Source organism: Gobius niger (assembly GCF_951799975.1).
Source record: "Gobius niger genome assembly, chromosome: 1".
Classification (NCBI taxonomy): domain Eukaryota; kingdom Metazoa; phylum Chordata; class Actinopteri; order Gobiiformes; family Gobiidae; genus Gobius; species Gobius niger.
The window spans coordinates 48,087,667-48,102,480 of NC_136852.1; the positions used below are offsets into that span (position 1 = coordinate 48,087,667).

The 14,814-nt window shown below is 41.7% G+C and overlaps 1 protein-coding gene across 1 annotated transcript in view; it reads right to left on the bottom strand.

Annotated features, from left to right (window-relative positions):
- The window catches only part of nr6a1a (nuclear receptor subfamily 6, group A, member 1a), a 29,867-nt gene extending 19,376 nt beyond the window's left edge, over positions 1–10,491 (bottom strand). The window contains exon 1 of the mRNA XM_079568285.1: positions 10,307–10,491. Within this exon, the coding sequence (XP_079424411.1) occupies positions 10,307–10,361 (55 nt within the window). The 5' untranslated portion in view covers positions 10,362–10,491. The remainder of the gene's footprint in view (positions 1–10,306) is intronic.
- Between the last annotated feature and the right edge of the window lie 4,323 nt (positions 10,492–14,814).

Sequence of the window (14,814 nt, forward strand, 5' to 3'; positions counted from 1 at the left end):
TAAAAATTAAAGGCTCTCATTCAATGTTGGAGAGAAAAATTTTATTTTCCAAAAATATGATGTGAGAATATGGCAGGAATTAATGCAATAAATGGCCAAGTTTGATCATTACATGCCAGTTTGCAGCAACACATTCTTTGGATTACTGCATCTGAAGAATTAGAAGAAAGTTTCAAAGCTGCTGCTTTATACGAGAGCCGAAGGATTGAATTGCAATCCAATTGAAAATGTAATGATTGCCACAACCAACAAGCACATATCTATGTGACCTACGCCAATACTGTAAGACCTCTACAAACATGTTTGAAAATACTAATAAGTAATTAGAAAAATGTCTTGTAGTTTGTTGCAAATTGAGTTAAAAAACTAGACGTGGAATGTGTCTAGTTTTTTAGACCCATTCCACGTCTGAAATCATTAATGTTACAAAGGAATGTTTGCTTTTTTCCTCGTTTTGTTCCACAAATGTTTAAACTTCTAATTTTAAAGGTTGCATTGTGTTATTCCAGTTTATACAACTACTTTAAACACCTCAGGCATGGTATTTTTGATTAAGATTAACTTATACATAATGTAAGTGTTGAGAAAATACCCATAGGTTTATAGATGTTCTAAAAATGTATTTATGCAACATGCCAGCAGAAGGCGTGCTTCCTCCTTTGGTGAGCTGTGATGATAAATTAAAACTATGGGCCTGACTTATTAAGCCAGGTGCTACATTGCAAGTGCTATTTACAATGATCACATGTTATTTTTTGTAGCGCATCACACTTTATTTAACACGTAAGAAACTGCATATTAATAGCGGCGCAAATCTGATATGTAAATAAGTTACACCTGTGGCCTTTTAGCATCTCCCCTGCACCCACTTAAGCACATGAAAATATCACTTTTGGATGATATACGCCCTCTGATAAATAATTGTGGTGTTTCCAGTGTAGATTTTTTACCAATAGAATCTATGTATAACTTCTTTCTACAGCATAAGAGGTGGGAAAGAGCTGGAGCTACTGCACTTAAAGCATTTGCTCCAGTTTAGAAGTGCAGAGGTGAACGAAGGGCCACGGGAGTGTGTGGCAGCGTCCAGCCTCTTCAGGTTAAACCCAACACCTGATTATTGTAAGACTCTTGTGTAATGCCTCGCACTGCCCCTCTGCTCTGCCCCACAGTGAGAGGACTTTTAATCTCCTCCCTTTGTGGTGGGACGCCAACTACGGGACAGCAAAGAAGAAGCTACAGCAACAAAACAAAAAAAGAAGTCAAAAAAATCAAAATAATCGAAGAGTAAAGGACATAGTTTAGAATGTTGGATTGCTTTACTTTTGTCATTGACTTAACTCGGCTTTTAACATGGCAGGAAGCATTCCGCTTTGTAATGGGTTAATTCAGTTCTGTGGTGTTAAAAATCAAGATGGTGAAACGTGAACATCATGGCGCATTGGCTCTCTCTAGTGGTATAGAGGAGCTTTTCGAATTTACCTGCAAAGTAAAAGAATATGTCCAATTGCAAGTATTCTCTCCAATATTTCGATGAGATAACATGTTTTAGCATCAATATCCAGGTCACAGTGCACAACATGTCACATTACAATTACATCTTGAACGTCTTAACAAAACGGAATGACTGCAACATTACACTCAATACTAAAATATAGACAACCCAAAACAAACAAACTGTAAAGCAGCTTTTATAGTACGTTATAAACCCAGAGGAGACGAGGCACGACCTGTCAGAATGTGCATAACCCAACAGGTCATCTTCAAAATGATAAAAATGCTACATCACTTCAAATCATTTGGACGATTGCAGAGATGGTCGCACTCCCCCGGACCGCCACGCAAGATCGCTCCTGTAATTGCCCCCACATCCTTGACTGACTTTGACCAGATGGTGTAGATTCCAGCGCATCACAATAGGCCCCCAGTTTGGTCAAATGTAAATGCCCCGGCAGTTTGAGAGGAGGGGGGTAACCCGACCCTGTGGCCTGCTGTCGGCGTTTAACCCAGTCACCCGGTACTGATCATTAAAAGCCTGGTTGTTTTAACAATAAACAAGCCTCGGTACGATAATCTTTAATATTCAAATAAACTGGATTAGGGCAGGGACATGCGGCTGTTATTGGTGGCTACCGGATAAGCCTCTCCAAGCGTCTCCTACGGCGGAGGGGGGGTGGTGGGGCGGCAGGGTTCATGTACTGAAGGTAATTAAAGCGAAGGCAGGGGGTGAGCGCAGCCAAAGCCCCCTCTCTCTTTCTCTCTCTCGCTCTCTCGCATGCAGATAATGAAGGTGAATGGAGGACTTCCAAAGCCCATGGAGAGATTAACATTTAAATGGTGCGAGGTTGAAGCCTGTACTGTACTGGGGACAAAGGGGCGACACACGGTGAGCCCCCGCGGAGGATTGGGACTGTTTTAGCGATTAACTCGGCGCGGCGCCGGGGTTAAAGGCTTCCGAGATACCCCGCTCTACAGCCGGGAACGAGAAGGGAATCTGATCAAAAAGCCAACCGCTCGGCATTTGCGGAGGGAGATGGGATAAAGTAGTGTGACTGTGTATTAATCCTTGAAAGCATACGTGCCACAAGTGACATTCATTAAACCGAATGCAAGGCTGAGAAATGGAATATCAGTGGTTTCAGTTTTTCATTTAAAGTGAACTCTATCAAGCATAATTGCAGCTTCAAAACATTCTTTTGGGTACCACAGTAATCATATTTTAAAATTGGTAAAAAAAAGAAAAAAAGAAGACAGTACGACATGAGACTGGGCTGGTTAGGGTTTTTTAATTGGCCTGGAGCTCCCTCTGCAGGCAGCAGTGGGATTGACATGTCATAGTACAAAATGGTGAAAACAAACTTTCAAATTCATGTAACAGCGTTGTGAAGAACACACTTTGTGAGCAGGACAGTGACGGATTATGTGGAGCACAGTTTAGAGTCCCATATATGATGCAATAACAGCTGGGATACAGATCGGAGCGCTTCAGCAGTAGAAAAAGAAACGACCAACGTGAACTAGGCGACTTAAAAACTGTCAATGAAGCAAAAATACAACTCCAGGTTATTTTTTACGAGGGAACAATCCAGGTGGTTCAATGTTATGATTCAAAGTGCGCAAATAGGCTAAGGAATATCAGGGCAAAATCAGATTCCAGTTACTTGCAAGCAGAAATTCCACTCATTTTGTTCCATAGACTTAAAATCAATTCACAAATTAAGGAGCAATGTGGTAACACCTAATCAAAAAACATGCATTTGATCAGAATAAGCATCTGAAACTTAATCAAAAAGCTATATTATATATAAGAATTGAATTGTATTGTCAAATATTAGGTATTCATTTATATTAAGAATAAATACAGAAAGGTGGATAGTTACCACTAGCCTGATCACCCTTTACTGTGCCTTTAAACTCTAACAACTGAATGTTTAAGCTCTTACTCCGCGCCTTAACTGAGTGCATTTTCTCCAGTTCGGCTTTACCCAAATCTAAAAGCTTCTCTACTGGAGATTTTACAGCCTATAGGTCATTTGAATTTATTTATTTTTCATCATCCCTTCTTTGTTGTGTTTACCTCACACTGTTGTCACTTTTTCATCACTTTTTGTCATGTTTTTGTTGCTCTTTTCTTGCGTTCGCATCACATTTTCGCTTTTGATGCCTTTTCTTTCTCAAGAAGCTTTTAGATTTGGGTAAAGCCAAACTGGAGAAAATGTGGACAGTTCAGGTGGGGGGATAAGAGGTTAAAACAGGCTATGGGGAAAAGAGAACCGGATTTTCACTTCTGGGACCGGAGTGGATTTCAAGATGGGTGGAACAAATGCAATGTTGGCTACTGAATCAAAATAAAAGCTATACAAGGGGCTGATTGTGTTGCTAGAAACAGTTTATCAAAGCCATTAAGCTACAATTTTCTCGGGTGAAATTTGTATGAAGCACATAAAATGCTTTCAACTGAGCCACACGGAGGCCTTTGTTTTAACAGGGCACAAGTTGGGTTCAGGCAAAGTTCACCGTAAGTTAATGGTGCATTGCCCTGCGCTTCCCAATGGGAGTGTATATTCCTTTAGGGTCCCCTGCGCACGCTTTGGCTCTGAATGTGGCTCAGTGAAGCACACAGGTTCAGCACAAACCGAGTTCAAGTCTCTGATAATAAAGAGCTTTTCGAGCGTTAAGCCGCGGAATAAAGCCTCGAGACGCCTGGGTGAACCGCGCTGCAAAACGCTGCCCTTCTCAGTTTCCCCTCTGCACAAAAGCACACTCGTAGGTGAAAAAACTCCGCGACTCTCAGCCCTTGATAATGCCGACGCAATCCAAGACCGGCCGACCACAGGAAGTCAAACAACAAATAACACGCACTCAAGATCAAATAAATACCCGCGTTCATCAACTGGCCATTTGCCCGTTCTCGGAGCAACGTTATGTGAAATGCCTGACTTCCTTAGAAGAAGCAGAAATAACAATCCTCAATAGGGCCTTATTTGCCAAATTTATCACCCTCTCTTTCAAGTGCATGGCCACCATATAATCTGGCCCCAGAAGTCACACCTCAGTCAAACACACTTGATCTCAGCCTGTCCCGGGACAGTAGTGCTCCTCCCCCCTCCTCCCTTTATCTCTCCACCTGTGAATGCGATAATTAAATATTCATGGCATTTATATCAGGATATGGCTCCGCAACAAACAAACTAACATCACGGCATTACAATGTCTCCGGGCCAAATGTCTGGGAGAGTTTGTCGGAAAAAGAAAAAAAAAAGGGGGCAACTTCAAGGGTAGAAGTAAAAGAAGGCCCCTTTTGAAATCAGGAGAGGTATTTACGGCTGAGGATATGAAGGGCAAGACAAAGCAACTTTTGTATGATATAAGAGTCGCTAAAGCCCATCAAGCGAATGGCATCTCTAGTTTATTGCTGTAATCCTTTTTAGCCTCAGGTTCATGCGCATACCATGTGCTAAAGCAGTATTTACAACAGGACAAAATTGGTTTGGCTTTGTATCATTCACAGATTTTGTAATGGAGCAGGACGGTAGAAATTTCATTCATGTTTCCCATTAACTAACTGAAAAACACATCTATCAAAAGTTTACAGTCACAATGGAAGCTAATGGAGCGTTAAAAGTCATTACATGAATTGGGCCAAGGCCTTAAATGTCATTAAAAAAATCAGTCGTGACATTGCTCAATATTTCTTACAGTACAAGTTAAAGCCACACTGCATAGAACTTTACCCAATTAATAAAATTCAAATACAAGCATTTATTTTATGAGTTATTTTCATCATTGAAAAACACCTCATAAATGTACAAACAAACATTTATGAGGCTCACCCCTCCTAAGATATGACTGTAAACTTTACCAGGAGTGGGTGCGTCTCCAGCTCGTCTCTATGGAGATGTGATGAAAGGCAGTAGAATTTGAGATTTAAGCAGGTTAGGTTCTCATCCAAGTCCATTCTTTTATTACACACTGCAGTAACACCATTATCTGTGTCATTAGGAGCATGTTTTGTTTTGCCGCAGCAGTATAGTCCAAAATGTTACGCAGTGTACCTTTAACAGTTAGATACTACTTTCAAAAAACACTTCAACTCCAATTCGGCCGAAATTCCTACATTATGCATTTAGATTTTTTGGCATATTTGTATTTGTATATCTTTTGTAAAACACTTCCTGTTTCTATACACTTGTAAACAGGGTAGGGTGGCTCACGGGGTCTTCTCACGTGATGCTCACCTTCAATTAACGCATGAAATCACATGCCCTGAAGGAGAGCGTGCCAGGTCGAAACGCGTTGGCATCCCTTGTCAGATAAAGGACTTTTAACTTTAAGTAGCTTAGTGTCTCGGACATTACATTTTCTTCTCATCCATATTCAGTTGCACTTTTGCAAATCTTAGGATCTGCGTCTGTGGCATTCAACTATAGTGTTTGGGCATTACATTTGTCTTGCTACTGCCAGTATAAAGCTTTGTGTTAACTATATTATACCTTGGTGCAATTCAAAATAGTGGAAAACATGACAAAGTACTTAAATGACATTTTGTTTTTTAAAGCTTCACACAAATATTCGGGTTGTAAATGTGTGATTTATAGACATGAATTACCACAGAGCTGTACAGCATTCTTTTAAACTCTTAACTATTATCACTCTTTTGTGTGTCCAAGTGATAAATAACAGAAAGGGGAAACTTTAAAGTTCCGATACAAAAATCCAGTTCCATTTTCCGGTTCACTTTACAAGTTGACTTAACTCAGTGACGTCAACATCATCAGCTACTGCTTTGGGTATCTCATTACCAGGAAGTATGTGCCACTAAATAAACAAAAAACAAACATTCCTGGAACTTTTCTGGTGCATTGTGGGAAATGTAGGAAGTGGTAACAGGTTACATGCACCAAACTAAATTACTCTTGCAGTAACTTTGGGGTCAACATGATTCACCGACAAAAAATTCAAAAACGTGTTAAAGCATCTTGAACTCCACCCTCTCTCCCTCTGTTAGGAAACCCCCGATGAGAAGTAGCCTACTGTTGGCCAAGTCATCCCGGCACATAGATGCAGTGACCCCCACCACGCCATGACCACCACCCGCCCTAAGGCCCATTAAAGGCTGCATTGTTTCCCAGAGGTCAGCCTGGGTTTCATTCCAAACGTTTAACACAAACCAGGAAATGCAAGTGGGATGTTCTAAGCCCCCAGTCAAAGGGCTGGAAGATGTACCAATTCTGCAAATATTTCAGCAAAAAGAAAGTCACAATAGGGTTTACAGCTGTTAAAAGACATGCAAGACTCAAGGACAGATGCAAGGGCTTAAAAATAAGTTGATTTGAGTTAAAATTCAGTGTTTGAACATTGACAAAACCACAAAAAAGACACATCGCACACAGTCAATGAAAAGACGTAGCCATCACTGTAAGATGAACGGCGGTCAAATCGAATTATGATTGGCCAAAACTTTGTAGTTTGAACGGCTGCAAGCACTGAGCTCTGTTGCAGATGAGCAATAATATATCTACATATCTCATTTAACTTTCCTAAAATCCTATTAGATGCTAACTCAATTGAATCAAACTACTGTTGACTATTGGTAAAACAGATCACGTTGGACATCTCCACCTTTTGAACTGAATATATATGTAAAGTTAATTAACTTGTAAAAGCCTGATAATTGCATATGATGGGTATGTCCGTCTCCCTGCTGTGAATGAGATGTATCGTGGCTAAATCTCACTATTGTCTAAAAGCAGAGCCACACAAAGCCCATGTATAGTGTAAAGCAGCCCTTTGAGCAGCTGACAGGAACAAGGACTGCGGCTCAAGAGGCTTCTCCGCAGGTTTTGTCTTGGGCTCGACTACAGAGCGGGGGATGCACGGATCTCTTGTAATTTTCCGCTGCTGCCGCCTGTGGCCCGCCCTCCTCTCTCTATTGGCTTACACTGAAGGTACCTGCAGATGAGCCGGTGAGCTGCCGACTATCAGGATGGGCCAACGCAAAATACACCTTTGAAATCATATTTTTTTTTTAAAAAGGTAGAAAATAAAGAAGTGAGAGTTTAATTTGAATTCACAATGAAATATATGATTGGACTCGGCGGGTCAAGAAAGGTCGAAGTTGAGTTTCAGATGTGTGATGACAATGTATTTACTTCAACATTTGCACTGTCCTGCCCAAAATAAAGGTAACCACGTGTGCACTCTTATCTAGAATACCCATACCCCATTTTTGCTTTTACGGTAAACCCATGATCAAAATGATACATTTGCTTCTTCTTCCTTAAAAGTCAAGAGGAAACCCTGTGGATAACCTAATCCAGCATTCCTGCTGCCCACACTGTGATGGTAATCTACAAGATTACATGCATGCAGCTGCAGATAATGAAGGGCGCGCGAGACAATGGCGACCTGTTGATAATGTCCTGTTGATAATATACAGCTGAGGATTTGCATTGAGTCGAAACACAGATAAGTTACATATTAATGCTATGCTAAAAGAAGCCACATGCGATGCTACTTTGTGAAGTAATGAGGGGAAAGGCCTTGACTGGGGGAGTCTGCCACTGTTTTACCACCTGAAAAGCTAATTGAAATGTTTATTTAATCCACATGGTAACATCAGTCATCTGCATTTGAACTTACATGAGCTGGCTTACATATTAGCCTTTTTAAGCTAACATAAAGCTAACATAAAGCTGGCTGACATAAACAGCTTAGGTATGCAACAAGTCTGAAGTAATACAGTATATGGAGTATTAGATTAAGTCATTTATGATTCAATTATTTAAAAAAATAATGAAAAAAACAACAACATACATTTCAAAGTGTATAGTAGTGCGTATAAAGGCTTCCGTAACACAACTTTGTAACACAAAATGAGAGATGGTTACTCTACTGTACTGCTTCTGCGACCACAACTGCTGCTACTATAGGAAATAACTAGCATGGATGACATTCAGATGACATGTTGGACAAATGTTCAACTAATTCTTCAGTTTGATCAAATCAGCAATATCGCTGTCGTGATAATGGGCTGTACAAAAATAAACTGAACAGAAACACACAGCCAGCGGTGCAATGACTCAGTGAAGCAGGAAGTTAAGCTTGCTACGCCCAATACAACACCATTTAATGGAGGAGGTGGAAATTAAAGCCTTTACAAGTCCCTGTTTAATCCAGCTTTAGTTTTGCTTTTGCAGAACATGAAACCGTAGTCCTAAGAGGCAGCGGCTTTGGCCCTGAGCTCCTTCTCTCCCTTTTCATCTCTGAGCTTGATCAGGCATGTGTGATGATGTATGTTATAGGAAACACTAATGAACTCCCACTTTGAGCATCAACAGCAGGGAACCTTCTCTTAGCTCGCAAAACTCACTTCAAAAACACTGTTAAAATAGGAGCAAAAATATTGCGCTAAAGATCTTGCCTGTATTTCCTGACACGGCCTTCCGTCTCCAGTGCACTAGATAAGCTCACCTTGTCTAACACTGGGGGATGGGGCAGTTGAAATAACACACCCTTGTCAAATATATATCCAATGGACTTGATGGTTTAGTTTGACAAGGCAGCGGCCACAAGTGACAGATAGGTTTCAGTGAAATTAGCAAAAGGGGAGCATGCATGCATCCCAAAGCTATTTATAGCCCTGCATTATAAAGTCATAGGGGTCCCTGACCTCCCCCCACTGATAGTATATTGATCCGTGCTCCGCTCCTGCCTGGGCATGTACCTTCACGGCTAAGCTAATGTGCGGCATACGACATTCATCATGGCCCTTTTTTCCAATTTGGAGGTAGCGAAATTGCTCGGAGGTAAATTGCGGTTATTCCACCTTCCAGCAATAGCTCAATGGAGGGCCTCTGCCTCTCAGCTGGAACACAACCCAACATGGCTGCTTGCAGGGATTAGCTTGAGGGGGAAGGGAGGCATACAGTAACATGCTTCTCCCACCAAAGTCCTTGAAGAAAGATATAAAATGAAGGACTGTTGCGTTGCCTTGCGGTCCCTGTGCGGTTGGGAGATTAGCGAGTAATTCAGGGTGAACTATGGCTTTGATAAACCCACTGACAAACACTAATGTATTAGAAGGACAATATGAGCTGTAAAGGAGGTTGGGGTTAATAACAACTTGCCCTCTTGTAGTGCATCTTAAGAGACAGAAAGAGAGAGAGGAAAAATATTGAGGGGACATTTTCCAAATTCCAGAAAGGGGGCAGGGGGTGTGCAGTGGTTAGGGGGAATTAGCTTGGGGGCGTAAAACTGCCAGGAGATGGTTATACTGTCCCAATTGCATCTGGGGGAGAGAGAGATTAGTCACACGGGCTTCCCAAAGTGCAATTTCCCTGACGATATTTTAGCTGCTTCTTGGGACTTCCATTCTCCCCCCACCCTTCTTCAATCATAGCAACCTTGCTGACTGTCCAAACCACATACCACAGGGATCAATGAATATGAAGGCGCGCTGCCGTGTGCTAAAGCGCTCCAGAGCCACGCCGACTTCCACATACGTCATAACGCACACACATAAACAAAGCACTTGGAGGCATTGATTGGCTGGGGGAGAGAAAACAAAAACGACATGGGATATATCGCTTGCTCGTTAGCTACAAAAATCATTAAAATTACCCCATGCGCTAAGCCAACATGATCCTTGTAAATAAGCAAGAAAAGCAATAAAGCATCTGGAGCAGGCTATTCAAATGCAAGCTCAGTCAGAGTGAGATGCAATGAAGGTGCATAGGTGGGATAATCTTATGCAGGAATCAAGATCAGAGACACATATACAAAGCATTGTGTTGTGATGCTATCTTACCTTCCCATGTATCCATTGCATGCTTCTCCCAGCCCGCCTGGCCCCATTCATGCATGGACTGTGTTAAAAAGAAGCCAGCAGGCCTGTTCCTCTCATGATGACTCGCCTTTTTTTTTTTCTCTTTCCTTTGACTGCCGCCCGCTTGAGGTCTTTCTCTCTCTCCCCCCTCTTTCTCTCTCACTCTTTCTCCGCTTACACACAACCTCTCCCCTCGACCGCCTGCCCCCGACTGACCAGAGCCCAGCGCAGCAGCAGTGGTGGTCACTTTACTGCCTCGCGTCACGTGACCGCCGGAGTTCAAGCCCCCGGGTCAGCGCCTTGGCTTGAGGTCCAATGACAGCCAGGGGTTATCTGGGTGGAACTGATAGTCCTATTTTCACTGACGCTTAACAATACACCGAGACCCCACCCCTTGCAAACACACCCCCCAGTACCCAAATTAGCCAACCTCCCCTCACCCAAAAAAAAGAAAAGCAAAAAAGCTATGGGAGCAGCAGCATCTCTACAGTGCCTCGGGACATGTGCCTGGGATGACCAAAGTGCACGTCCAAGCAAAAACACAGGTTGAAGCTGACAAAACAAATAGACATTAACCAATTGAGGCACTTAAGGCAAAGAGGGGCAAGGTTGGGTTTCAAACCAGCCAGGCTTTCTAGCTCTGGCCCTGAATCTCCTTTTTTCCAAGTAGAAATATCTTACATTACATAATTGTGTCCCTCAGTTACCTTTACAGTATCGTAAACAACAAACAAGCTACACTGCCTGAGCAAACAAGGTTACCACCCGGATTTAAGTAACCGTTATGATCTGGGGTTCCTATAGTAGGTCAGGTCCATTTAGGAGTCCAGAGCTGAGCCTCATTGAGAATCTTTGGGATGTGCTGGAGAAGGCTTTGCGCAGTGGTCACACTCGCCTATCATCATCTTTTGATTTCATTGCAGGAGCTTGTTGAAATCAAAGCTCAGTCCAACGAAATATTAGAGTGTCCTTTTTTTTTTGGTAGGCAGTGTAGCTCAATTTGGATGTTTAGAAAGCTAGATATGAGTTTGGACCAAGTATTGTAACAAAAATAAATACAGGGCCTTTACCTTATGTTGTACAGTTAATAGTTACGGCGAAGGAAATAGATGAAAGTGTCAACAAAGCAAAAAGTGCATCAGACTTTAAACCCTCACTAAGTCTACAGACACTAAGTTATCGTTGTAGAGTAGGGCTGCATAATATATTGCCAAAAGTATCATATCAAAGTATTAGGTGATACAAGAATCCACAATATGAGCAAAATTTAGGCTACATGAAAAAAAAAAAAAAGTGATGTGGGTGTGCAATGTTGCAATTATGTTTTCGCCATATTCTATTTGCCTATTCTAATCCATTTCAACATGGCATGTTCCATTCAATAGAAACAAATTGTAAGTAAATTGTTTTAGTCAAAACAAAAAAACAACACTAAACCAGGACCAAAACATGGCTTTTATTTAAACTATAACTTAACTTTTGCATGTTCATAAATTCCACACATTTCAATTTAATGCAGAGTTTGCAAAAAATGTTCTCGGTCAGACTTTAGTGATTTTGCAATATATTGTGCAGCCTTACAGTTTAAATTGAATGAAACATGGTTGAAACAGTAAAATATTGCAATAGCACACGCCCAGGTTTTATCAATATTGTCCAAGCAAAAACACAGGGTGAACCTCACAAAACACACAAAGTTACCTATTTAGGGCAAAGAAAGGCAACATTATGATTGAAGATAGCCAGGCAAACAAACCAGTTCTAAACGATAGTTAACATTAGCCATGGACATTAAGTAACAACAAGTTAGGAACTGGATTGAATTGTCAACCCTGACAGATCTTAAATTAAATGACGATTATAGGGTATGGTAATGGTAGGTAGACTATAGAGTATGTTAACATCGTCCATGTAAGAAGCCATATTCAACAGTTATAAAGAACATAAATGGTAAGTAAATGATCACGATTACACAGCACTATTCTACCTCTAATATGGACACTGTCTTGAAGAAACCATTTACACAAGGAGGCAAGGAAAATGTTATGTCCAAAACACAAGAGGTCAGGAAACATTGATGGGACCCGAGATCAATCGACTGAACTTAGAAAGGTAATCAAATGCTCTACCAAGTAAGCTACTGCCCCTGTCACAAAATTTAAATACAATCTGGTTGAATTATTATAAAAAACAAGTGAATCCACACCCAAAAGTGGTTCAAAGCAGCATTTTAATTGCAGTTCCAGCTGCCGCCCACCTGGGACAGAGCCGTGCAGAGGATGCACATGTCATGGTTTGGAATGAAGGCTATGTACAATGATGTCATTCGAAAACACAAACTTCTGTTGTTGTGGGCACCAAAAAACACGCCACGAGGGACCTTTAAAGGTTTATGGAGAGTCAAACGTTGGCTGCTTTCTAAGGGCATTTTTGCACCAATTGGAACAGCTGTATTTTTAAGCCATAAGCCACATCACAACAATCAGCTGAACCTATTCCCATGACAACAGGCATCAAGCAATCAGACCCCTGACGACGCAGCAACACGCATGCACCCGCTTCTCTGATGTTACACTATGGTTATATTTAGCCTCTCTCTCGAGGCTTAATACATCTAGCATTACATTTCCATAACAGGTAGAACATTTATTAGCATTGTCTAGCAAGAAAGACACCAAGTTCCTTCTACTTTGGTATCTACGAAATCTATCATGTCCATAAAATAAGGTCAAAACATGGTGTCTGTAAATGTAAAGACTCTTTTGTGCTTGTATTGATTTTGCTTCTCAAGAATGCTGATATGGTAAACTTCTTTGACCTTAAAACTCCAACCGCTTCAACTCCACATCACACGAAATGATGACCCATGTGTTCCTTGTGTAACCCCCATCAATTTTTAAGGTAAATCATTGGACACGAAAGGGACGCTTTGGTATCCAAATTCCTATGTCCTCCCATGGGATAGAGCATTGCATCAACACACCGTAGAAGCTAATGAGTAGTTAAAACGGTGGTTATTGAAAGATATGGCAGCCAGAATAGCCAAACTGGTGTTAGTCATTAATCAGTGTAATTTAGAATCCAAGAGTGTGAAACTCTTCGATGGTATGGTGCAGAAAGAGTATTCTTTAACTAAAATTTGCACGAGTTTGTGGCTGATCATCTTGGCAATGATGGGCTGAAGGAAAAGCTGAGAAGAGAAAGATCTTTTCAGATTCAGATTCAATTTATTCAGACATTTAAACATTTTCCAAGTAACTAGAGGAAAACATGTACATAGAGTCTGAAGTGGAATAGGCAGAAACTAAAGCTTTTTGCACCTATCCCAGTGTAATTTACAAAACAAAAGCTAGTTTAACTTCATTAGGGATTTAAAAACAGTTGAAGTTGAAGCAAAAACTCTCACCAATTTGTGAGTCTGCACGTTTGCCAATTGCAGCAAAGGCCTACCAATTATAGTGCAAGTACAATGCTAAGGACGCTAACTGGAAACACAATGATGACCCCAATGATTGGTAGCATGCATTAGCCAGCAACAAGCTAAAACTTTAGTGCAAAGAAATATCTTACCATCCAGAGTAATGACGTCGTTCATCCCCTCAAGCTGCCGGGCTAGGGGTCCATAATGCGAAGTATCCAGTGTAAATCCTACGTACGGCCAACGGCGCGAAATGGGATGATGTGCTTGAGTAACCCACCCGGGAGCTTGTGCCTTGACCCTGACTAAGGCTTAACTGTACATGGGCCAAACCTGACCTAGCCATCCCACCCCCGTCAACCACCCCCCCACCCCCCGCCCTCCCCTGTATAACCAAACTATCCCAGCTCCACCCCATCCCACTAATGCCACACCACTTGTTCCAATCTCGCAGTAGCAATAGTAGTGGTAGGAGCAGCCTACACCGGGATACCCTACCCCCCATACACACCCCTTCCCCTCCAGCCCCTCTTCTCCACACACCTTGTCAATGCTAATGACCCGGCCGCACTAAATCACATATAAGGAGCTTTTCACATTCAAACGCGACGGGCAAGAGGCACACATCTGATTGTCTTGTTATACGGAATGCAAAAGAGGCAAGCAAGTAGCGCCTGACTCCGAAGACAGCCTGGCTATAAGGCTAATGCATAGGATAGATCTGTTGCTTTCATGTTTCATCATAACATTCTATATTGGGAGGAAAAGATCAGGACGAGAATAAGACTTTTACTGCCAATGGTTCTCATCTTTATGGTTATCTCTGTCGTGAGCTTTGTACAGTGTCTTCATCAGTAAACACAAAACACTATCACAACTTACATTCGTGCTTTAAGCGCTTGTCGAAATTCTCAAAAGGGCCACGTTGCAGTCATAATTTCACTGGTTTCATTGCAGCAAGCATTGTTCCAATAAGCTTATGTCATGTCAAAAGATCAGTGCTGCATTTCTCCAGCACATCCCGGATACTCAATGGGGTTAAGATCTGGACTCTGTGGTGGCCAATCCATGT